Source organism: Bombina bombina, chromosome 5 (genome assembly GCF_027579735.1).
Source record: "Bombina bombina isolate aBomBom1 chromosome 5, aBomBom1.pri, whole genome shotgun sequence".
NCBI lineage: Eukaryota > Metazoa > Chordata > Amphibia > Anura > Bombinatoridae > Bombina > Bombina bombina.
Window position 1 is genome coordinate 772,448,829 of NC_069503.1, and position 26,030 is coordinate 772,474,858.

Genomic DNA, 26,030 nt, shown 5'->3' on the forward strand with positions numbered 1-26,030 from the left:
TTCAGTATGCTTTACCCTTGCGTTGTCTCAGACCTGTTTGTGAGAGCTCCTGTGTATTACCTGGCTGTCTGACGTCGCTCTTGGTTCCTGATCCTTGGCTTGTTCCTGACTCTGCTGTTCTCCTTGTTCCTGATTCTGGCTCATCTGACTACTCGCTTTGGCTACTGACTCGGCTCGTCTGACTACCAACTCTGGTTTTGATTCCTGGCTTGTTATTTGACTTGTGAACTTTTTATTATTTTTTGCTATTAATAAAGGTGTGATTATTTTTGCACTTCTAGTCTCAGTCGGATTCCTGGCACCCTGTGTTCACTGATTTTGGAACACACTTACCAATCCTCCCCTACACCTGGATCCTGTTCCTTGGGAAAATCCTTGGAGGTGAGCTGACACACCCATTTGAAATCTACCAGCCTGCTTCTACCAGCACATTGGTGTGCTTGGACAGTATGTGAGTACCCATTTGGAATCTACTAAATTGATATAGTCATATTTTTATTGATCTGCACATATAGTGCATTCTCTCTATGCTTTATATATTCACTGCAGCACATAGGAAATCCTAGCTGGGGGTGAGCTGTTACACCCGATAATTCTACAGCCTGCACCTACTAGCACATTGGTGTGCTCTACTAATATGTGAGTACTCATTTTGTATTATACTCATATATATATATATATATATATATATATATATATATATATATATATTTGATGATCCTGCATATGAGGCCCCCTTCTATTTTTCTTCATATTCTGATTGCGTTTACAAGTTGTGAAGTCTGGAATGACTTGAAATTAAAAACAGCTTATCTCTGAGTGTAAACCTGAGCCAAAAAACAAACAAACAAACAATATAGTGGAACAGACTCACATTTTCAAATGCAGTTAGTACAGACAGAGTATCTGCTCATTTTCTCATTTTCCAGGTCAAGGAATCAGAAAACCGTAAAACCCTCTTTAGATACATGTAGCCCTAATTGTGACAGATAATAATCCTGCCCGCTGCTCACATTTACACAGCCACTCAGAACACAACAACATTTACAGTACAGATATATAGTCTTAAATATGTTCGTCTGGGTATCATATTCTGCTTGTTAAAACAGGTGATTGGTAAGATCGATCTGATGTATTCAACTTTACTACTTTCCCTATAATTAATGAATGTTGCTTGTCAGGAATATGAAAAAAACAATTTCTAGTCATTTATGCCACAAATATCCTTTACACAGAAGACAGTCACATAATTCAGGAAGTTGAGTTTGCTAGCTATTTGTCAATCATCTCCGGTATAATTGGAGGTGGCTATGCTGTTGATTGAACAAAATACTACTATATGTCATGATGTCTCTTCAAGCTGTCAAGCCCGAGTAGCCTATGAAGTACAAAGCAATCTCCAAATGAATGATGAACTGACTAGGTGCTTCTGTGATTGTAGCACAGCTCAAAGGGCTGATTTTAATTCACATAAGTGAGAAAATTGAGAGTTTTGATTCCTTTAGTTTTTAAATAAGACAACTAGAAACTGATCAATGGTGTTTTTGTAACCCCTTGGCTGTCAGAAATGGCTGTATTACATAGCAAATTGTTGCAGCTTTCTTTAGCAGCAAAGGGATTAGCTAAAATGATTCAAACACTACTGGCCACTAGCAGAGTTAAACAACTGGTAGAGCGCTTCTCTCTTTGTATGCAACATTCTTTTTCCTGTCTGTCAAATATCAGCTCTCTGAAAGCAAAAAATCCAGTTAAACATTTAAATATACATTTTTGGGGGAGAAAAAAGAAATGCTACTCGTCTTTATTTGCTGATGTCACAAATGTTGAATTAAAATATTATTTTACAGCTTAGCCTGGAAAATCATCCATTTGAATAGATGGACTGTTAAAATCGTTATGGATCCCAGTTAGATTTACATTAATATGAAAAGTATTACATGAGCTTTTCAGCTTCTTGACTATTAGTGACTGCACCATTTACTTTCTATTTGCAGGGTGTCACATTTATGATATAATAAAGTTGTAGTAGAAAGGCCACAGTACCAGAATTACATACTATTTATGCTAAAAGCGTGAACAGGACATACATTTAATTATAAAAGTAAAAGTTTTGAATTTCATAAGACTTATAAAGTATATTTCAAAAATACTCTGTAGTCTTTTTATCATTTGATTCTAGATTTTATTAACTGAGCAAAATAACCATTTTTTTTCTCGACCCCCATGCGGAAGTGAGAACTTGCAATTAATCAGCACTAACTACGGGAGAATGCTCTGTGTGTGTGTGAAGCAATGAATGCTGTTGGGTATCTGTAAGGAGACACAGGAAGGTATGATGACATCATCTCACTAGTATGCATGCGCATGTGCTCACAGGACTTATTAGCATTCGTTAGCATAACCTGTTTGGCAAGACAAGCGTAACCAACTTATTAAAAGAAACATCATGGTAACCTACAGACATTATACATATCTATATACATACATAAACCCTATAATAGGCACAAACTGATAAAATGCATCTGAACCACTTCACTAATATCATTCAAAATGTATAATAATTGTTAATTATAGCAAGTCGCCAATAAATGTGCATAAAGTATATTTTTTTGAAGGTCAGTTAATTAACACTACATTTTTCCAAATTCATAACTTTAAAGTAAGTTAAAATATAAATTATTTTATAGTTTATGGACTGTTGTCACAAATATATATAAAAAAAATATTCAAACAATGGTTCACCTTCCAATCCATCTGATTTTCTGTGCAAAGTGTTTTGCATAACTTTTCATAGCGTTTTCAAACCAATTCCAACCGATTAGAAGGATATGAAAGTCAAAATTAGACTTTCATGATTTCTAGAACATACAATTACTACTACTATTATAAAATGTACTTATTTCTCTTGGTATCCTTTGTTGAAGAGCATACCCAGGTAGGCTCAGGATTATACACGTCTCAAGCACTGTATGGCAGCATTGTTTGCAACAAATGTTTGGAACAATTTTATACATTAAAATGGATGGTTATGGCTTAGAATAAAAGACTTAAAAGGACTTTAAAATTTCTCTTTAAACTCAAAGTAAAATATTTAAAGGTACACTGAACCCAAATTTTTTATTTTGTGATTCAGATAGATCATGCAATTTTAAGCAACTTTCTAATTTACTCCTATTATCAATTTTTCTTTGTTCTCTTGCTATCTTTATTTAAAAAAAAGGCATTTAATCTATTTTTTGGTTTAGAACCCTGGACAGGACTTGCTGATTGGTCGGTTAAATTAAACCACCAATCAGCAAGAACAACCCAGGTTGTTCACCAAAAATGGGCCGGCATCTAAACTTACATTCTTACATTTCAAATAAAGTTACCAAGAGAATGAAGAATATTTGATAATAGGAGTAAATTAGAAAGATACTTAAAATTGCATGCTCTATCTGAATCACGAAAGAAAACATTTGGGTTCAGTGTCCTTTTAATTAAGAAAATAAACAATATTCAAATATAATTTCATTATTTTGCCTGCTTTCTACACAGTGATTGGTTAATCAATGATACAAAGACTAGGAACATTAATTACACCAGGCTTTTCAACAAGTGTATCTCAGAAATGCTCTTGATTTGCAAAACATTTATTTGGCACTATAGTGCTTACTTGTAGATATATACAATTAGGGAAGATAAAACAGTATTGCAATATATACTTTGAGGAGAGTATTTCTGAACTGCTCTTAATTTGCAAAGCCTAATAAAAATACACTATACGTTCATTATTTATTGTGTCCTCTTTGCCTATAATTTAACTTTGAAAATGATTGTTTGCCCAATTCCTGTGAGTTTCTTTAAAGTCCCTTTATTAGAACCTAGATTTTCCCCTTATTTATCTCTTCTACCAAGGAAATTAGGGACAAATAGAAAAAACACTATAAAAGAAAAAGCAAACAAGGCTACGTGTAAACCTTGTTGGTTACTTTAACAATCCTATATTCCCCATTGCCTTGTCTGCAAACTCTCTTTTATTGCCCATTGTATAGCTGTCTCTAATTGTCCTCGGCAGGGACAGATAAGGGAAAACCTAGGTTCCAGCATGGTGATGCCCATTGCTTTAAAGAAACAACTACTTTATGGAAACAAAATCTTTATACTTATATCTTCAATATCTATACAACTAATATAATACAATCATCTACATATTATTCTCAGGCTAATCTTTGAATACATCATTATATATATATATATATCACATTTATTTACTGTTTAATATCCATTTAACTGCTGACATATGCTATACACATGAAACATATTTTTCAATGTAATTTATGTTTTTATCAGTTGCTTGAGTGCAGGATGAGTATGAAAAGCTGTAGCTATACAAACATTCTACCTGTTTTGCAATGATAGTTCTTCACTAACGTGCAATGTGTCCTTGGTTTGCATAGTAATAGCAAGAGAAAGTGACCAACCTGTGTGCTGTCTCCGATGCTTAGTAAGGGCGTGACGGGTCCCACCAGCAAAGCCACAAAGGTCACACAAGAATGACTTCTCGCCTGTTGCAACAATAAACAGATGTAAGATTGTGGAGGTCACAGATCGTTAAAACATATCTATCAAGGCTTTCAGGGTTACTAATTCCTCCAATCAAATGTTTCCATGTAAATATGTCAAATGGGAATGAAATTACCACTGCGGTTTATTGACTGTGATAAAATCTGAAAAGCACCACTGAACATAATTACATACTTGTCAGACCCATAAAAATTAGCTTTATTATCAATGGAATGGTTTTGTACAACTTCATTTCTGTTAGATGCCTTCCAGATGGGGCTGCTTTATGCACTTGAACAGTTTTTATGCATATCCTAATTTTTTACAATTCCCATACATCTGGACTTTCTGAGCAGACTAAATATTGCAAGCAATATTCATTTACTTATATATTAATATACAATAAGTATGCCTGCCCTGCTTATGTGTTTTTGTGTATATATATATATATATATATATATATATATATATATATATATATATATATATATATATATATATATATATATATATATATATATATATATATATATATACGTATATATATATATATATGCATACACAATGGGTAACTTTGTATTTGAGGACCAATGAATGCAACTGGTGACATGATAAACCATGAGACCAAAGGTCAGGTAGTTTATAAATGTCAATAGAACCCCAAGATGGCAATATAGTCCCATAATACAAAGTCACATGTTATGTATCGTTTATATTACTCACTTTGTGTTCTCTTTTCCATACCTCTGCTGGAATCATCATTCAGACATTTTATAGGTTGCACATTTTTTCTGCTCTTCTTAGACTTTAGCTCTTCTCTTTATTCTGTCTGTTTTCAAGATTCCTGCCTCTTTCTCTTCCTGTCTTACACTATTGCACTACACATATTAAAGCATTGCAACTGCATACTACTGCTGTCTGTCTCCATCACTAATGCACAGAATGTCACCCTGTTTGTGTAAACAATACAGAGAGGGAAAAAAAACTGTAGAGAACATTGCTAGGATCAGTAATGTAAAAAAATAAATGCTCTAATGATTTAGACTTAGAGACTTTTGGTTAAAAGGACAAAGAGTGAAAATTAAATTTTCATAATTCTAAAATAAACATGCAGCTTTAAACAACTTTCTAAATTACTTCTGTTCTCTCATTTTCTTTTGTTCTATAATTTACTTTGTTCTCTTGGTACCCTTTGTTAAAAAGATCATACCTCAGTAGATTAAGAAGCAGCAATGAACTACTGGGGGCTAGCTGCTGTTTGGCGGCTGCACCTATATTGTCACTGGCATACACTTTTACTGCTGAATCATTTCATACTTTGTCTTCTCTGTATTTAAACAACAACATTGTTTGTGAATTAAATTCAAAAGCAGATTTAGTTTGTACAAATATGTAAAAATGGCAAACAATTTTAAATGTTTTATCATCTACAGCACCGGTATGGGAGTCATTAATGCCACATAACAAAAACTTCCACATTAAGAATGTGAATTACTCTACTCTACCACTAGGAGGAGGCAAAGATTCCCAAACTCCAAGAGTTTTATAAAACCCCTCTCACCTCATAGGTACCTCAGTCTAATGTATGGCCAAGCAAAATGAGGTAGGAAAAAGATATAAGAGCCATAAAAAGAAGCAGGGGAAAAATATGTGCTCAAGAAATACCTAACCCCAAAAACATAGGGTGTGTTCTCGTGGACTCTCAGCCCCATTAAATAAATTAATTTAAGCATAAATTATGTCTTCTTTGATGGATAAAGTCTGCAATCCATTACTCCTGGGAACCAATACCCAAGCTGTGGAGTCCACGAGTAATAACATAAAGAGAGGGATTTAAGAAACATCTTTTTTCATTAAAGGGACACTAAACCCAATTTCTTTCTTTCATGATTCAGATAGAGCATGCAATTTTAAGCAACTTTCTAATTTACTCCTATTATCAATTTTTATTCGTTCTCTTGCTATCTTTATTTGAAAAAGAAGGCATCTAAGCTTAGGAGCCAGCAAATTTTTGGTTCAGCCCATGGACAGCACTTTTTTATTGGTGCTGTCCAATCAGCAAGGACAACCCAGGTTGTTCATCAAAAATGAGCTGGCATCTAAACTTACATTCTTGCTTTTCAAATAAACATACCAAGAGAATGAAGAAAATTTGATAATAGGAGTAAATTAGAAAGTTGCTTAAAATTGCATGCTCTATCTGAATCACGAAAGAAAAAAATTGGGTTCAGTGTCCCTTTAAGAAATAAAACCCACAACCCCCCAGAAACCCAAAAAGGACATAAACCTTTCTTTAAAAAGAAAAAAAAAAAAAATCAGTCAGGCAAAAATAAATCAAGCTGAGACAACTGTCTGAAGGGCCTTCCTACCAACGGCTGCCTTAGAAGAAGCAAAAACATCAAAATGGTAGAATTCTGTAAAAGTATGCAAAGTAGCTGCCTTGCAAATTTGGTCAACTAAAGCATCATTTTTTTAAAGCCCAAGAATTGGCAACTGACCTAATAGAATGAGCAGTAATCCATTTCGGTGAAGGCTAACCTTCCTCTAAGTAAGCCTTGTCAATCAAAAACTTTCAACCAAGAGGCCAAAAGAAAAAGCAGAAACTTTCTGTCCTTCTAAAATCAGAAACGTGAACAAACAAACTAGAAGTTTGTCTTAAGTCCTTAGTGGCATCAATAAATTTGAATTTTCTAACAACATCCAAATTATCAGAAGATCTCTCTAAAGAATTCTTAGGACTATGACACAAAGAAGGAACAACCTCCCAAATTAAATTGTCTGAAGAAACAACCTTAGGTAAAAAGTAAAATTTATCCATAAAACTGCCTTATCCTGATGAAAAATAAGATGAGGATTGCAGAAAAGTGCAGAAAGCAGTGTAATATCCACCTTATGCATAGGCTCAAAAGAGGGAGCCTGCAAAACCTTTAACACCAAGTTAAGATTCAATGGAGGAGAAATTAGCTTGATTACATCCCTAATACAGGCCAAAGTCTGAACAAAACAATGAATGTCACAAAAGATTATCAATCTTCCTATGAAACAAAACTGAAATAGCAAAAATCTGCCCCTTCAGAGAACAGGTAGATAGGCCCTTATCTAGACCACCCTATAAGAACTACACAATCCTAGGAATTCTAAAAGTATGCAAGGAAAAACCATAATCTATACACCAAGAAATAGACCTTATGATAAATCTTCATAGTTAAAGGCCTACCAGCCTGAATTAATGTTTCATACAAAGAACCAAATAAACTTATGTCTAAGGACTGATTGTTCAATTTCCATGCCATCAAGCTCAGACACTTGAGATCCAGATGGAAAAGCGGATCTTGAGACAGAAGGTCTGATCGTAGAGGAAGAGGCCAAGGAGGGCAACTGGACATTTAAACTAGATCTGCATACCAAATCAGGTGAGGCCAAGCTGGGGCAATCAGTTTACTGATAAATTCTCTAGCCTTATCTTGGAGCTCATACAAAAACAAAAATTAAGCTGAGCACAGGCTGTTGAGCAAAAATGGATCATTTATTGAAACATGGATTCAAAATACTTAAAAACATAATTTATGTAAGAACTTACCTGATAAATTCATTTCTTTCATATTAGCAAGAGTCCATGAGCTAGTGACGTATGGGATATACATTCCTACCAGGAGGGGCAAAGTTTCCCAAACCTCAAAATGCCTACAAATACACCCCTCACCACACCCACAATTCAGTTTAACGAATAGCCAAGAAGTGGGGTGATAAAAAAGTGCGAAAGCATATAAAATAAGGAATTGGAATAATTGTGCTTTATACAAAATCATAACCACCACAAAAAAAGGGCGGGCCTCATGGACTCTTGCTAATATGAAAGAAATGAATTTATCAGGTAAGTTCTTACATAAATTATGTTTTCTTTCATGTAATTAGCAAGAGTCCATGAGCTAGTGACGTATGGGATAATGACTACCCAAGATGTGGATCTTTCCACACAAGAGTCACTAGAGAGGGAGGGATAAAATAAAGACAGCCAATTCCTGCTGAAAATAATCCACACCCAAAATAAAGTTTAACGAAAAACATAAGCAGAAGATTCAAACTGAAACCGCTGCCTGAAGTACTTTTCTACCAAAAACTGCTTCAGAAGAAGAAAATACATCAAAATGGTAGAATTTAGTAAAAGTATGCAAAGAGGACCAAGTTGCTGCTTTGCAGATCTGGTCAACCGAAGCTTCATTCCTAAACGCCCAGGAAGTAGATACTGACCTAGTAGAATGAGCTGTAATTCTCTGAGGCGGAATTTTACCCGACTCAACATAGGCAAGATGAATTAAAGATTTCAACCAAGATGCCAAAGAAATGGCAGAAGCTTTCTGGCCTTTCCTAGAACCGGAAAAGATAACAAATAGACTAGAAGTCTTACGGAAAGATTTCGTAGCTTCAACATAATATTTCAAAGCTCTAACAACATCCAAAGAATGCAACGATTTCTCCTTAGAATTCTTAGGATTAGGACATAATGAAGGAACCACAATTTCTCTACTAATGTTGTTGGAATTCACAACTTTAGGTAAAAATTCAAAAGAAGTTCGCAACACCGCCTTATCCTGATGAAAAATCAGAAAAGGAGACTCACAAGAAAGAGCAGATAATTCAGAAACTCTTCTAGCAGAAGAGATGGCCAAAAGGAACAAAACTTTCCAAGAAAGTAATTTAATGTCCAATGAATGCATAGGTTCAAACGGAGGAGCTTGAAGAGCTCCCAGAACCAAATTCAAACTCCAAGGAGGAGAAATTGACTTAATGACAGGTTTTATACGAACCAAAGCTTGTACAAAACAATGAATATCAGGAAGAATAGCAATATTTCTGTGAAAAAGAACAGAAAGAGCAGAGATTTGTCCTTTCAAAGAACTTGCGGACAAACCCTTATCTAAACCATCCTGAAGAAACTGTAAAATTCTCGGTATTCTAAAAGAATGCCAAGAAAAATGATGAGAAAGACACCAAGAAATATAAGTCTTCCAGACTCTATAATATATCTCTCGAGATACAGATTTACGAGCCTGTAACATAGTATTAATCACGGAGTCAGAGAAACCTCTTTGACCAAGAATCAAGCGTTCAATCTCCATACCTTTAAATTTAAGGATTTCAGATCCTGATGGAAAAAAGGACCTTGTGATAGAAGGTCTGGTCTTAACGGAAGAGTCCACGGTTGGCAAGAGGCCATCCGGACAAGATCCGCATACCAAAACCTGTGAGGCCATGCTGGAGCTACCAGCAGAACAAACGAGCATTCCTTCAGAATCTTGGAGATTACTCTTGGAAGAAGAACTAGAGGCGGAAAGATATAGGCAGGATGATACTTCCAAGGAAGTGATAATGCATCCACTGCCTCCGCCTGAGGATCCCGGGATCTGGACAGATACCTGGGAAGTTTCTTGTTTAGATGGGACGCCATCAGATCTATTTCTGGAAGTTCCCACATTTGAACAATCTGAAGAAATACCTCTGGGTGAAGAGACCATTCGCCCGGATGCAACATTTGGCGACTTAGATAATCCGCTTCCCAATTGTCTACACCTGGGATATGAACCGCAGAGATTAGACAGGAGCTGGATTCCGCCCAAACCAAAATTCGAGATACTTCTTTCATAGCCAGAGGACTGTGAGTCCCTCCTTGATGATTGATGTATGCCACAGTTGTGACATTGTCTGTCTGAAAACAAATGAACGATTCTCTCTTCAGAAGAGGCCAAAACTGAAGAGCTCTGAAAATTGCACGGAGTTCCAAGATATTGATAGGTAATCTCACCTCCTGAGATTCCCAAACTCCCTGTGCCGTCAGAGATCCCCACACAGCTCCCCAACCCGTGAGACTTGCATCTGTTGAAATTACAGTCCAGGTTGGAAGCACAAAAGAAGCCCCCTAAATTAAACGATGGTGATCTGTCCACCATGTTAGAGAGTGCCGAACAATCGGTTTTAAAGATATTGTTTGAGATATCTTCGTGTAATCCTTGCACCATTGCTTCAGCATACAGAGCTGAAGAGGTCGCATGTGAAAACGAGCAAAGGGGATCGCGTCCGATGCAGCAGTCATAAGACCTAGAATTTCCATGCATAAGGCTACCGAAGGGAATGATTGTGACTGAAGGTTTCGACAAGCTGTAATCAATTTTAGACGTCTCTTGTCTGTTAAAGACAGAGTCATGGACACTGAATCCATCTGGAAACCCAGAAAGGTTACCCTTGTCTGAGGAATCAAAGAACTTTTTGGTAAATTGATCCTCCAACCATGATCTTGAAGAAACAACACAAGTCGATTCGTATGAGATTCTGCTAAATGTAAAGACTGAGCAAGTACCAAGATATCGTCCAAATAAGGAAATACCACAATACCCTGTTCTCTGATTACAGACAGAAGGGCACCGAGAACCTTTGTAAAAATTCTTGGAGCTGTAGCTAGGCCAAACGGCAGAGCCACAAACTGGTAATGCTTGTCCAGAAAAGAGAATCTCAGGAACTGAAAATGATCTGGATGAATCGGAATATGCAGATATGCATCCTGTAAATCTATTGTGGACATATAATTCCCTTGCAGAACAAAAGGCAAGATAGTCCTTATAGTTACCATTTTGAACGTTGGTATCCTTACATAACGATTCAATATTTTTAGATCCAGAACTGGTCTGAAGGAATTCTCCTTCTTTGGTACAATGAAGAGATTTGAATAAAACCCCATCCCCTGTTCCTGAACTGGAACTGGCATAATTACTCCAGTCAACTCTAGATCTGAAACACATTTCAGAAATGCTTGAGCTTTTACTGGATTTACTGGGACACGGGAAAGAAAAAATCTCTTTGCAGGAGGTCTTATCTTGAAACCAATTCTGTACCCTTCTGAAACAATGTTCTGAATCCAAAGATTGTGAACAGAATTGATCCAAATTTCCTTGAAAAAACGTAACCTGCCCCCTACCAGCTGAGCTGGAATGAGGGCCGCACCTTCATGTGGACTTAGAAGCAGGCTTTGCCTTTCTAGCTGGCTTGGATTTATTCCAGACTGGAGATGGTTTCCAAACTGAAACTGCTCCTGAGGATGAAGGATCAGGCTTTTGTTCTTTGTTGAAACGAAAGGAACGAAAACGATTATTAGCTCTACTTTTACCTTTAGATTTTTTATCCTGTGGTAAAAAAGTTCCTTTCCCACCAGTAACAGTTGAAATGATGGAATCCAACTGAGAACCAAATAATTTGTTACCCTGGAAAGAAATAGAAAGTAAAGTTGATTTAGAAGCCATATCAGCATTCCAAGTTTTAAGCCATAAAGCTCTTCTAGCTAAAATAGCTAGAGACATAAACCTGACATCAACTCTGATAATATCAAAAATGGCATCACAGATAAAATTATTAGCATGCTGAAGAAGAATAATAATGTCATGAGAATCACGATGTGTTACTTGTTGCTCTAAAGTTTCCAACCAAAAAGTTGAAGCTGCAGCAACATCAGCCAAAGATATAGCAGGTCTAAGAAGATTACCTGAACACAGATAAGCTTTTCTTAGAAAGGACTCAATTTTCCTATCTAGAGGATCCTTAAACGAAGTACCATCTGACGTAGGAATAGTAGTACGTTTAGCAAGGGTAGAAATAGCCCCATCAACTTTAGGGATTTTGTCCCAAAATTCTAATCTGTCAGACGGCACAGGATATAAATGCTTAAAACGTTTAGAAGGAGTAAATGAATTACCCAATTTATCCCATTCTTTGGAAATTACTGCAGAAATAGCATTAGGAACAGGAAAAACTTCTGGAATAACCACAGGAGCTTTAAATACCTTATCTAAACGTTTAGAATTAGTATCAAGAGGACTAGAATCCTCTATTTCTAAAGCAATTAGAACTTCTTTAAGTAAAGAACGAATAAATTCCATTTTAAATAAATATGAAGATTTATCAGCATCAACCTCAGAGACAGAATCCTCTGAACCAGAGGAGTCATCAGAATCAGAATGATGTTCATTTAAAAATTCATCTGTAGGGAGAGAAGTTTTAAAAGATTTTTTACGTTTACTAGAAGGAGAAATAACAGACATAGCCTTCTTTATGGATTCAGAAACAAAATCTCTTATATTATCAGGAGCATTCTGCACCTTAGATGTTGAGGGAACTGCAACAGGCAATGGTACTTTACTAAAGGAAATATTATCTGCTTTAACAAGTTTGTCATGACAATCAATACAAACAACAGCTGGAGAAATAGCTACCAAAAGTTTACAGCAGATACACTTAGCTTTGGTAGATTCAGCACTTGACAGCGATTTTCCTGTAGTATCTTCTGGCTCAGATGCAACGTGAGACATCTTGCAATATGTAAGAGAAAAAACAACATATAAAGCAAAATTGATCAAATTCCTTAAATGACAGTTTCAGGAATGGGAAAGAATGCCAAAGAACAAGCTTCTAGCAACCAGAAGCAATAAAAAATGAGACTTAAATAATGTGGAGACAAAAGCGACGCCCATATTTTTTCGCGCCAAATAAGACGCCCACATTATTTGGCGCCTAAATGCTTTTTGGCGCCAAAAATGACGCCACATCCGGAACGCCGACATTTTTGGCGCGAAATAACGTCAAAGAATGACGCAACTTCCGGCGACACGTATGACGCCGGAAACGGAAATAGAATTTTTGCGCCAAAAAAGTCCGCGCCAAGAATGACGCAATAAAATGAAGCATTTTCAGCCCCCGCGAGCCTAACAGCCCACAGGGAAAAAGTCAAATTTTTAAGGTAAGAAAAAAAGGTCAAATCAAAATGCATTATCCCAAATATGAAACTGACTGTCTGAAAATAAGGAAAGTTGAACATTCTGAGTCAAGGCAAATAAATGTTTGAATACATATATTTAGAACTTTATAAACAAAGTGCCCAACCATAGCTTGGAGTGTCACAGAAAATAAGACTTACTTACCCCAGGACACTCATCTACATATAGCAGATAGCCAAACCAGTACTGAAACGAGAATCAGCAGAGGTAATGGTATATATAAGAGTATATCGTCGATCTGAAAAGGGAGGTAAGAGATGAATCTCTACGACCGATAACAGAGAACCTATGAAATAGACCCCTTAGAAGGAGATCACTGCATTCAAATAGGCAATACTCTCCTCACATCCCTCTGACATTCACTGCACGCTGAGAGGAAAACCGGGCTCCAACTTGCTGCGGAGCGCATATCAACGTAGAATCTAGCACAAACTTACTTCACCACCTCCATCGGAGGCAAAGTTTGTAAAACTGAATTGTGGGTGTGGTGAGGGGTGTATTTGTAGGCATTTTGAGGTTTGGGAAACTTTGCCCCTCCTGGTAGGAATGTATATCCCATACGTCACTAGCTCATGGACTCTTGCTAATTACATGAAAGAAATAACACTTGAAAGTGAGCAAAATGACTTGACGCATTTCGGCTTACGCCATCATCAGACGCCTGAGTATTTTCACACACCTGCAAATTTTTATAGGTTATTTTGAAGCTCACCCTGGGAAGAAATACCAGGAAGAGGAAACAGATAAGCAAGCTGAAATGACCAAGGAGCTCCTAGAGCATCCACAGACTCTGCCTGAGGGTCACTGGACCTCACAAAGTACCTGGGAAGTTTGTTATTTAAATGAGAAGCCATCAGATCAATCTCTAGAAGACCACAATCTGATTGAACACATACTGGTGAAGAGACCATTCCCCTGGATGTAGAAATTGACAACAGAGTCTGCTTCCCAGTTGTTCAATTCTGGAATATGATTTGCAGAGACTAGACAGGAATTGACTTCTGCCCTTTATATAACTTCTCTCATGGCTAAGGAACAGAGTTCCCCCTGATTATTTATATACCCCACTGCTGTGACATTGTCTGTTTAGAAACGAAGATGAGACTTCCTTTTCAGCAGAGGCCAAGTCTGAAGAGCCCAGAGAATAGCAAAGAGTTCTAAAAGATTTATTGGCAACCTCGCCTCCCCATGACCCCAAACCCCCTGTGCTCAAACAGCTCCCCAACCTGAAAGACTTGCATCTGTAGTGATCACAGTCCAGTTAGGATGAACAAAAGAAGCCCCCCTTGAATAATGAATTGATGATCCAGCCACCAGAGATTTTGAGATAGCGGAGTATGATCCCTGCACCACAGACAAAGCATACAAAGCTGAAGAGGTCTCATGTGAAATGGAGCAAAAGGAATCTCATCTGCAAGCTGCAATCATGAGACCCAGAACTTCTATACAAAGAGCAACAGAAAGAAAAAAGAGAATGACTGAAGGTTCAGACAAACTGAAACCAATTTTAACCTTCTCTGTTCTGTGAGAGAAACACTTAAGAACATTTGAAATTTTATCAAATTTGAAATCCCTAAAAGTCACCTTGGTCTGAGGAATCTAAGAACTCTATTAAAAAATTATCTTCCAACCATGCCGTTGAAGAAATAACAGTCTGTTGATGTGAGACTCTGATAAAGGAAAAGATGGTGCTTGAACCAATATATTGTCCAGGTAGGGAAATAAATAAATGCAACAACATGAGATCTGATCACAGATAATAGGGCATCTAAAACCTTTGTGAAGATACTTGGAGCTGTAGCCAGACCAAATGGTAGAACAACAAACTGTTGGCCTTGTTCTGAACCATATTCAATAACCCTGGGAAACTATATTCAAAACCTAGGGATCTGGAGCAGACTGAAACCAAGCCTTCTAAAAAAGTCATAACCTGTCCCCCCCTAGCAGAACCCCTGGGTTGGAGACCACACTTTCATGCAGTTTTGGTAATAGGGATAGATTTTTGGCCTGCTTTGTCTTGTTTCAGTTAGCACTAGGCCTCCAGTCTGGGCCAAAGGTGCCTTGCTTCTGAGCAAAGGAGTCAACTTTGTGTTCCTTATTTTGATTAAAGGAACAAAAATGATTGGAAACTTTAGATTTTCCCTTAGACTGCTTGTCCTGAGGAAGAAAAGCCCTTTTACCTCGGGTAACAGTAGAAATAATGGAATCTAAGTCAGAACTAAACAATTTCTTTCCATGAAAAGTCTGGATTTAGACACCATATTAGCAGAACAAGACTTAAGCCATAAGGCTCTTCTAGCAAGAACTGCCAAAGACATGCTTTTAACATTGATTTTCATAATTTCAAATACAGCATTACACATAAAAAAATTGGCACTTTTGAGTAAACCCAAAAGATGTTCACTGGTAGAGTCATTAGAACACTGTTCTGAAAGAGGAAGCAGCAACCACATCAGCAATAGAAATAGCCGGCCTAAGCAAATACCCTGCTAGTAAAAAGGCCCTTATAGGAAAGAACTCTAATTTCCTATCCAAAGGGTCTTCTAAGCAGGAGACAAGTAAACTTCACACCCGAAGCCTAGATAAAGCTCAGCTGTGTAGGATAACACGCATGAAAAACTGACAGTTATAGTGAAAATTAGGTGCGCCAGACTCAAGTGCGTGAGGCAAAGGACATACGTGTGCTATCCCGTTGTGTGCTAACTTGATATGCACTATCCAGAAGTGCGCAAACCCGAAGGCTGGCACAAAAAATTTGGACTAAGTGCCACAAAAAAAACAGACACAAACAAAAACAAACATATATATATACATATATATATATACTATATATACACACAAAGAGAAGCACACTTACAGGAACGAACAACTGGCTCAATACTATTGTTAGCCTGTTCTATGGCGATTTACCACATGAGTGCAGCTTCTTTTAGCTCAGTAATGCTTTTCACAGAGAAGAACTTTCCTGTAGTATATCAGTCTGATCCCGCCTATTACGGTCAGTCCAGCACCGAAATACCAGGCAATTCCTCTCTGAACAAGGAACACAGCAACCCCAGACGATCGTTTCAGCCTTCATTGGGCCTCGTCAGTGAGGTGTAGCCATATTCCTCAAAGCACACTGAGCAAGGAGTCCACATCTGGTTTCCCCTTTTTTCCTATAGGAAGACTAAATACACACAAAGAGAAGCACACTTACAGGAACGAACAACTGGCTCATTACTATTGTTAGCCTGTTCTATGGCGATTTACCACATGAGTGCAGCTTCTTTTAGCTCAGTAATGCTTTTCACAGAGAAGAACTTTCCTGTAGTATATTAGTCTGATCCCGCCTATTACGGTCAGTCTAGTTCCGAAATACCAGGCAATGCCACTCTGAACAAGGAACACAGCAACCCCAGATGATCGTATCGGCCTTCATTGGGCCTCGTCAGTGAGGTGTAGCCATATTCCTCTAAGCACACTGAGCAAGGAGTCCATGTCTGGTTTCCCCTTTTTCCCATAGGGAGACTAAATACACACAAAGAGAAGCATATATATAAATATATATATATATATATAAACTATAATTGCCTACATAAAAGATATAGAGTGTCTAAATGGAAAAAAAATTATACTTACCATTATACACTTATCTACCAGTAAAACAACTATTAGAAAGCCAAACCAGTACTGAAACAAATCAACAGAGGTTATGGAATAGGAGCATATGTAGGAGGCAAAAGGCAAGTCCCTGCGGCCAATTATGGAAAGTCTGACAAATTCCCATGAGGTGAAAAAAGAGCCACTAACCATACCCCATATACATTCCTCTGAAAAGCATTGTACTCTGAGGGGAAACCGGGCCTCAATAGACTGATATCCCCTCTATCTGAAGAATCAAATGCACATCTTAATTCTTCAACCACCTCCAGCGGAGACAAAGTAAATACTGAGATACCTGTGAGATGTTGATGGTTTTATAGAGCTCTTGGAGTTTGGGGATCTTTGCCTCCTCCTAGTGGTAAGGAAGAGTAATTCCCAGGAGTAATGGATCATGGACTCTTGCCACCTGTATGAAAGAAATACAGATTTCACAGAGGGGTGACAATATGTGTGTTTACTGTGCTGCATGTGCCTGTCCCCAAACACAATATAGTTACAAATATAATAGTAATACTAATTTAAAAAAACATATATAATATAAAAAAAGAGTACAAAAATCACCATATTCAGATTTTCACATAATGTCACCTGTTTTTTACATTCAAGTTTACATATCTATTTGGGTACCAATACATTTGTATTTGCCCAAAGAAACAAGTATCTATAAGAATGAAATCAAGAAAACAAGTTGAGGCTACATGATGTTACCAATTGAATGTTTAATGACCACTTAGCTGCAAGGTCAAATAATAAAGGGTCAAAGTTCTTCTCTTTCCAAAATGGGGTCCCAATAGCCTATATGTATTTTTGGTCAAAAGAGGAGCTCCTCCTTTTTCAAATGAATAGTCTATTTTCCTTTTAGTTTAAAAGAAGTGATGTTTAGGGGTCACTTGAGTCTCCCAGCTCAGTCAAACTCTCTGGTACCTAGTTATGTGTGTTTATGTTATTTTTACAGTTATTATGTACTTCCTAGAGAAACCTGCAAACCTTAATTTAAATGGCTGGGAATCCCACTATGTGGTGTTAGGCTGAAATATGCGTACTGTAACAAGGCATTTCTCTTGTCTCTTTATCAGCAAAGGAGACCAGGAACATGATTTGACAAAGCATTTTCCCTGCACTGCTCTTGATTTGCAAAACAAAGTGAAATTAATTTAAAATATTTATTTTGTATGCAGATCTTTTGGAGAGAATTATATTATATTTCTATTGTTACTTATGAAAAAAGATATTTAAAAAATAATAATAATTATAATAGTAATTTGCTTAAAGGTACAGTATACTATAAAACTGTATTCCCTTTCATGTGTTTCCAAAGACTTGCTATACCAGCAGCAGGACATAAAATGCTTTATTTTTGTATATGAAATAGCTGTTTTCACGCTGTGAAACCACAACCCATTAAGGGATATATTATGAGTGGCACAGTATCATTTGCATGCAAGCGACATCAGGTTTTCGTGACCATTTGCACACAAATTAAAATTCTACTCGTGTTATAAGTTGAAAGAAAATGCGAACGTATGAGTGCAATCGCAATTTATGCTAGAATGATTACTGCATCCTCATAGCTCTTACGCAAGACAAAAAAGTTTCACAAAACACATCAAAATTACATTTAAAAGTACAGTTACACTCATAATAATACTATTTAATAAGAGTAAATAAAAAAAATATTGCAAAAAAAAGTTCTAAGGGCTCAAAGATATGAGGTCTTAGGTATTTGAAAAATAAAAGGCAGGAAAAGGGCTTTAACATAGAAATACATACATATACATGTCAAAATATGTATATATATATATATATATATATATATATATATATATATATATATATATATATATATATATATGTGTGTGTGTATATATATATACATACACATACAGACATATATAAGTGCATTGGAACTCTTTTGCAGTCAAGTAGATGAAAACATGTAAAATCATATTTATTTTAAATTTTCATATTTAATAACAAAATTTATACTTACCTGGTAAATCTATTTCTTTCTGGATATGGAGAGACCACAACATCATCAATTACTAGTGGGAATATCACTCTTGGCCAGCAGGAGGAGGCAAAGAGCACCACAGCAAAGCTGATAAGTGTCACTCCTCTACCCATAAACCCCATTCATTCGACTGAAGGGAAATGGAACAAAGGAATAACACAAAGGTGTAGAGGTGCCTAAGGTTTAGTCAAAAACTAACTCTTAAAATTAAAGGGTGGGGTTGTATACTCTCCATATCCGGAAATAAATAAATAGATTTATCAGGTAAGCATAAATCTTGTTTTCTTTACTAAGATATGGAGAGTCCACAACGTCATCAATTACTAGTGGGAACCAATAAACAAGCTAGAGGACACAGATGACTAGGGAGGGATAGCAAGACAGGCAGACCTAAACAGAAGGTACCACCGCTTGAAGAACCTTTCTCCCAAAAGAAGCCTCATCCGAGGCAAAAGTATCAAATTTGTAAAATTTTGAAAAAGTATGCAAAGAGGAACAAGTTGCAGCCTTGCAATTCTGTTCCGCAGAAGCTTCATTTTTGAAAGCCCAAGAAGAGGAGACAGCCCTTGTGGAATGGGCCATAATTCTCTCAGGAGGCTGCTGACCAGCAGTCTGATAAGAAAAACAAATAATACTTCTCAACCAGAGAGTAAAAGAAGTAACAGTAGCTTTCTGACCCTTACTCTTATCAGAGAAACAAACAAACAGGGCAGAAGACTGGCGAAAATCCTTAGCCGCCTGTAGATAAAATTTAAAAGCACGCACGACATCCAAGTTGTGCAACAAATGTTCCTTATTAGAAGAAGGATTAGGACATAGAGAAGGAACAACAATTTCCTGATTAATTTTTCTATCTGAAACCACTTACAGAAGAAAACCTAACTTAGTACGAAGAACCGCCTCATCACCATGAGAGATAAGATAATGCGAATCACACTTCAAAGTCAAGAGTCCTGAGACTCTCCGAGCAGAAGAGATAGCAAAAAGAAACAAAACCTTCCAAGATAACAATGTAATATCTATGGAATGCATTGGCTCAAACAGAGCTTGTGCAAAACTTTAAGAGCAAGGTTAAGGCTCCAAGGAGGAGCAACAGACTTAAACACAGGCCTGATTCTGACCAGGGCCTGACAAAAAGATTGAACATCTGGCACATCCGCCAGATGCTTGTGCAACAAAATAGATAATGCAGAAATCCCTTATCCAGACCTTCCTGGAGAAATTACAAAATCCTATGAATCCTGACCCTACTCCAAGAATAGCCCTTGGATTCACACCAATAAAGGTATTTACGCCATACCTTATGTCTTATCTTTCTAGTAACAGGCTTGCGAGCATGAATCAAGGTCTCAATGACCGACTCAGAAAAAACACGCTTAGACAGAACTAAGCGTTCAATCTCCAAGCAGTCAGCTTCAAAGAAGCGAGATTTGGATGAAGGAATGGACCCTGTGTTAGAATTACCGATGCTCTCTCCTGAATGATACGAGCAATGACTCGAGGAAGAAGAGCAAACGGAGGAAACAGGTATGACAGACTGAAATCCCAAGGAACCGCCAGAGCATCTAATGGGGGCGGCCTGCGGATCTATTGACCTTGAACCGTACCTTGGCATTGTGCCGAGACGCCATCAGATCCAACTCCGGCAACTCCCACTGGAGGGTTGTCAGGGTTTTTTCCCTGTTGTGTTTGCCATGTGCTGCTGGCAGCCATTTTACTCTCCTCTCTTCCTGACTATGGTGCATTGTGGGGGATGCTGCTCAATTCCTGCACTTCGTTTTATGGCCAGACTGGTTTGCATCATCCATTTGAGACAGGATGCAGTCTCAGAATTGTGATGTCATCACTTATTATTTAAAGGGCCTCTGTTCAGTATGCTTTGCCTTTGCGTTGTCTTAGACATGTTTGTGAGAGTTCCTGTGTATTACCTGGCTGCCTGACGTCCTTCCTGATCCCAGGCTTGTTCCTGACTCTGCTGTTTTCCTTGTTCCTGATTCCGGCTCGTCTGACTATTTGCTTTGGCTCCTGACTCGGCTCGTCTGACTACCAGCTCTGGTTTTGATTCCTGGCTTGTTATTTGACTTGTGGACTTTTTATAATTTTTTTGCTATTAATAAAGGTGTGATTATTTTTGCACTTCTCGTCTCAGTCTGATTCCTGGCACCCTGACATTACGCAAAGGCCATGAATCCTGATGGTGCTAATAATCCACCTTTACCTGCCATAATTTCCAGGATGGATGTACAGGATCACTGCTTGGATCAATTTGCACTAGCCCTGCAAACCCTGCTGACTCGCACTGCACATTTGGACCAAAGTGTCCCGCAAGTTATGGCTGCTCCTGTTTCCGCTACTGCGCCTATGCCTACCAGGAGCATGTCTGGTTCTGCACCTCTACCTCAGCGATATGGAGGAAATCCTATTCAGTGCATAGGGTTTTTGAACCAGGTGGGCATTTACTTTGAGATGTTACCTCAGGCGTTTCCCTCTGATAGAGCTAAGGTGGGATTTCTTATCACGTTACTCTCTGACACAGCTCTTGCCTGGGCTAATCCCTTGTGGGAGACTAATAAACCTGTGATTTCAAATTACCCTGAATTTGTGGCCTCCTTTCGAAGGGTATTTGATGTTCCGGCTCGCTCCTCCTCTGCTGCTAAACGACTCATGTCCATTCAGCAAGGTACAAGATCTGTTGCTCAGTATGCCATTGAGTTCCATACACTTGCCGCAGAGGTAGGTTGGAACAATGAAGCCCTTGTTGCCGCCTTCTCTCATGGGCTCTCTGATGCGATTAAGACGAAGTTGCTGCCAGAGATTTACCAGAGGATCTCGAGGCATTGGTGTCTTTTTTTATCCTAACTGACATCAGACTCAGAGAGAGGCCATCTTTCAAGGAGCGCTTGCGGAAGCCTCCTGTTCCGTTGTCTCCTAACTGTTCGTTCCCACCCATGCCTCCCTCTCCTCCCATGCCTCCTGGTCCCGAGTCACCAGGCACTGCTGAGCCGATGCAGCTGGGATTCACGCGTCTCTCCGCGGCGGAGAGGGCCTTTAGGAGGAGGGAGGGGCTCTGCCTCTATTGTGGGTTACAGGTCCACCTTTTGAAGTCTTGTCCTACACGGCCGGGAAACGCTCACACCTAAGGTCCTGTCGGGGGCAAACTTTTGGTGGTTTATCCTCGTCCCCGGAACCGCTTAAGGAGAAACCTATGGTCACGGTTGTCCTTTCCTGGGTGAACTCCTCCATAGTCACCCAGGCTCTTGTTGACTCCGGAGCTGCGGGCTATTTCATTGACAGTGCTTTTGTATCAAAGCACTCAATTCCTGTTTTGCCTCTGTCTGTTCTGCTTGCTATTGAGGCCATTGATGGCAGGCCCCTTCAGCCCGCACTCGTTACTCACGAAACTGCTCTGTTGCCCATGGCTGTTGGGGCTCTCCATTTTGAAACCCTCCAGTTCCAGGTGATAAACTCTCCGCATTTTCCGGTTGTTCTGGGTTATCCCTGGCTCCAAAAGCACAATCCCAGTCTCGACTGGCGCAGGTCCAAAATTTTGTAGTGGTCCCCGCAATGTATTTCCACTTGTCTTCAGAAACCAGTTAAAGTCTTGTGCACTTCTTCAGTTTCTCAATTGCCAGAGGAGTACCGAGAGTTCCTAGACGTGTTTGACAAGGTGCGTGCCGGTACGTTGCCACCTCACCGGTCTTACGATTGTGCCATAGACCTGCAACCCGGAGCCATTCCTCCTCGGGGCCGGGTGTACCCTCTGTCTGTTGCAGAGAATTGTGCTATGGAGGAGTATGTTGCCGATGGTCTGTTGCGGGGGATCATCCGCAAATCCTGCTCTCCTGCAGGGGCTGGCTTCTTCTTTGTGAAGAAAAAAGGGTGGCGAGTTAAGACCATGTATCGATTATAGGGGTCTTAATCGTCTTACCATTAAGAATGCTTACCCTATTCCGCTTATTACGGAACTCTTTGACCGCCTCAAGGGAGCTACAGTCTTTACTAAACTTGATTTGAGAGGAGCGTACAATCTTGTTAGGATTAAGGAGGGCCACGAATGGAAAACAGCATTTAACACCAGGAGGGGGCATTATGAGTATCTTGTAATGCCCTTTGGCCTATGTAATGCTCCTGCTGTTTTTTCAGGAATTTATTAAAGATGTCCTACGAGATATGTTGCAACAGTGTGTTGTGGTGTACTTAGACGACATCCTCATACACTCACCCACACTTGAGGCTCATCGTTCTGATGTTACACGGGTTCTTCAGAGACTACATGAGAACGGCCTGTTTTGTAAACTCGAGAAATGTGAGTTCCATCAGACTCGAGTAACCTTCCTAGGTTATGTTATCTCCGTTGCAGGGTTCTCCATGGATCCTGACAAGTAATCTGCAGTTCTGCAGTGGCCTCGCCCAGTTGGTCTTCGGTCTATTCAAAGTTTTTTGGGGTTCGCCAATTACTATAGAAAGTTTATTAAAAACTTTTCTTCCTTGGTCAAACCTATCACAGACATGACCCGTTAAAGAGAATGATCCACTCCATTGGTCACCTACTGCCATTAAGGCTTTTACAGTCTTAAGACTGCCTTTGCTGCCGCTCCAGTTCTGGCTCATCGTAACCCTGTCCTGCCTTTCGTTCTTGAGGTTGATGCATCTGAGACTGGAGTAGGTGCCCCTCTTGTCTCAATGTCCTATGCCTGACGGTTCCTTGCATCCGTGTGGTTTCTTCTCTAAGAAATTGTCTCCAGCGGAGTGCAATTATGAAATTGGCGACAGGGAATTACTGGCCATAATTTTGGCACTTAAGGAATGGAGGCATCTTCTCGAGGGTACTAGCGTGCCAGTGCTCATTATTACTGACCACAAGAATTTAACTTATCTATCTGAAGCAAAACGTTTGTCGCCCCGACAGGCCAGATGGGCGCTATTTTTGTCTCGGTTTAATTATGTGGTCTCCTACTTGCCTGGTAGTAAGAATGTTAGGGCTGATGCCCTCTCTCGACAATTTTCGCCTCTGTCCAAGGAGGAGTCTGTACCTACTCCTGTTATACCTCCTGACCATATTTTGGCTACCATACGTACTAATTTAACTTCTCCCTTGGGGGAGGAGATCCTGGCTGCACAAACCAATGCACCTCCTGAGAAACCTAGTGGTAAGTGTTTTGTTCCTGAGAATCTTCGAACTAAACTTTTGCACACTTACCTCCTATCCTAAAGCCGCAGGTCACCCAGGCAAGAACCAAATTATTTGGTCTGTCACTCAACAATTCTGGTGGCCAGGTCTTCGTTCTGATGTTGCTGCGTATGTTGCCTCCTGCTCAGCTTGTGCACAGAATAAGACTCTTCGACGTCTTCCTGTTGGTCTTCTTCAACCTATTGCTAATGGTGAGCGTCCTTGGACACATCTTTCCATGGACTTCATTGTCGAGCTCCCTGTTTCCAATGGCAATACTGTTATCCTTATGGGGGTTGACCGTTTTTCTAAAATGTCGCATTGCATTCCCTTGATGAAGTGCCTACCACTCAGGAGCTTGCTTCAATTTTGCCCGGGATGTCTTCGTTTACATGCAAATACCCAAGGAGATAGTGTCAGACCGGGGTAGCCAGTTTGTCTCCAGATTTTGGCATTACTTTTGTGCTCAAATGGGGATCCAGCTTTCCTTCTCCTCGGCATATCACCCTCAATCCAATGGGGCTGCGGAACGGTCTAATCAAGCTCTGGAACAGTTCCCTCCGTTGCTATGTCTCAGATCACCACAATAATTGGTCTGAACTGTTACCTTGGTTATCCCCGTTCATGGCGAATTATGGGTTTCAACCATCCTTGTTGCCCGATTCATTAATGTCTCAGGGTATTCAGGCTTTGGAGGAGCATCTCCGGCAACTCCGTTCCACGTGGGTGCAGATTCAGGATTGCCTTCATTGTTCTATGCAGCGCCAAAAGTTCCAGGCTGATCGTAGGCGTCTGCCCGCACCTTCCTACCAGGTTGGTGAGAGAATTTGGCTGTCCTCCCGCAACATGAACCTTAGTGTGCCTTCCAATAAATTGGCTCCCCCGTTATGTTGGTCCTTTTCGAATACTCTGATGGGTTAATCCTGTGGCCTACGCTCTTGACCTTCCTCCTGCTATGCGCATCTCCAATGTTTTTCATGTCTCTCTCTTGAAACCATTGGTTTGTAATCGGTTTACCACTGTGTTGCCTCGTCCCCATCCTATCTTTGTTAACAACCATGAGGAGTATGAGGTCAGCAGCATTATTGACTCTCGTATGTCCAGGGGCCGTGTACAGTATTTGGTTCACGGTCCGGAGGAGCGTTCTTGGGTTCCCTCCTCTGATGTTCATGCTCCCGCCCTCCTCTGTGTCTTCCATGCCCGTTTCCCCAATAAGCCTTTTGTCCTCCTGCGGGGGAGGGGTCGTTGAGGGGAGGGTACTGTCAGGGTTTTTCCCTGTTGTGTTTGCCATGTGCTGCTAGCAGCCATTTTACTCACCTCGCTTCCTGACTATGGTGCATTGTGGGGGATGCTGCTCAATTTCTGCACTTCGTTTTATGGCCAGACTGGTTTGCATCATCCATGTGAGACAGGATGCAGTCTCAGAATTGTGATGTAATCACTTATTATTTAAAGGGCCTCTGTTCAGTATGCTTCGCCTTTGCGTTTGTCTCAGACATGTTTGTGAGAGTTCCTGTGTATTACCTGGCTGCCTGACGTCCTTCCTGATCCCTGGCTTGTTCCTGACTCTGCTGTTTTCCTTGTTTCTGATTCCGGCTCGTCTGACCTATTCGCTTTGGCTCCTGACTCGGGTCGTCTGACTACCAGCCTCTGGTTTTGATTCCTGGCTTGTTATTTGACTTGTGGACTTTTTATTATTTTTGCTATTAATAAAGGTGTGATTATTTTTGCACTTCTCGTCTCAGTCTGATTCCTGGCACCCTGACAAGGGTTAACCTGGAGAACACCTCCAGATGGAGAGCCCACACCCCGGGATTAAATGTCTGTCTGTTCAGGAAGT

The 26,030-nt window shown here is 39.4% G+C and overlaps 1 protein-coding gene across 1 annotated transcript in view; it reads right to left on the bottom strand.

The window, feature by feature from the left end:
• Nucleotides 1-26,030, bottom strand: part of ZNF407 (zinc finger protein 407) — a 1,276,568-nt gene that overhangs the window by 333,188 nt on the left and 917,350 nt on the right. Inside the window, 1 exon segment of the mRNA XM_053714859.1 lies at nt 4,464-4,547. Coding sequence (XP_053570834.1) covers nt 4,464-4,547 — 84 coding nt within the window.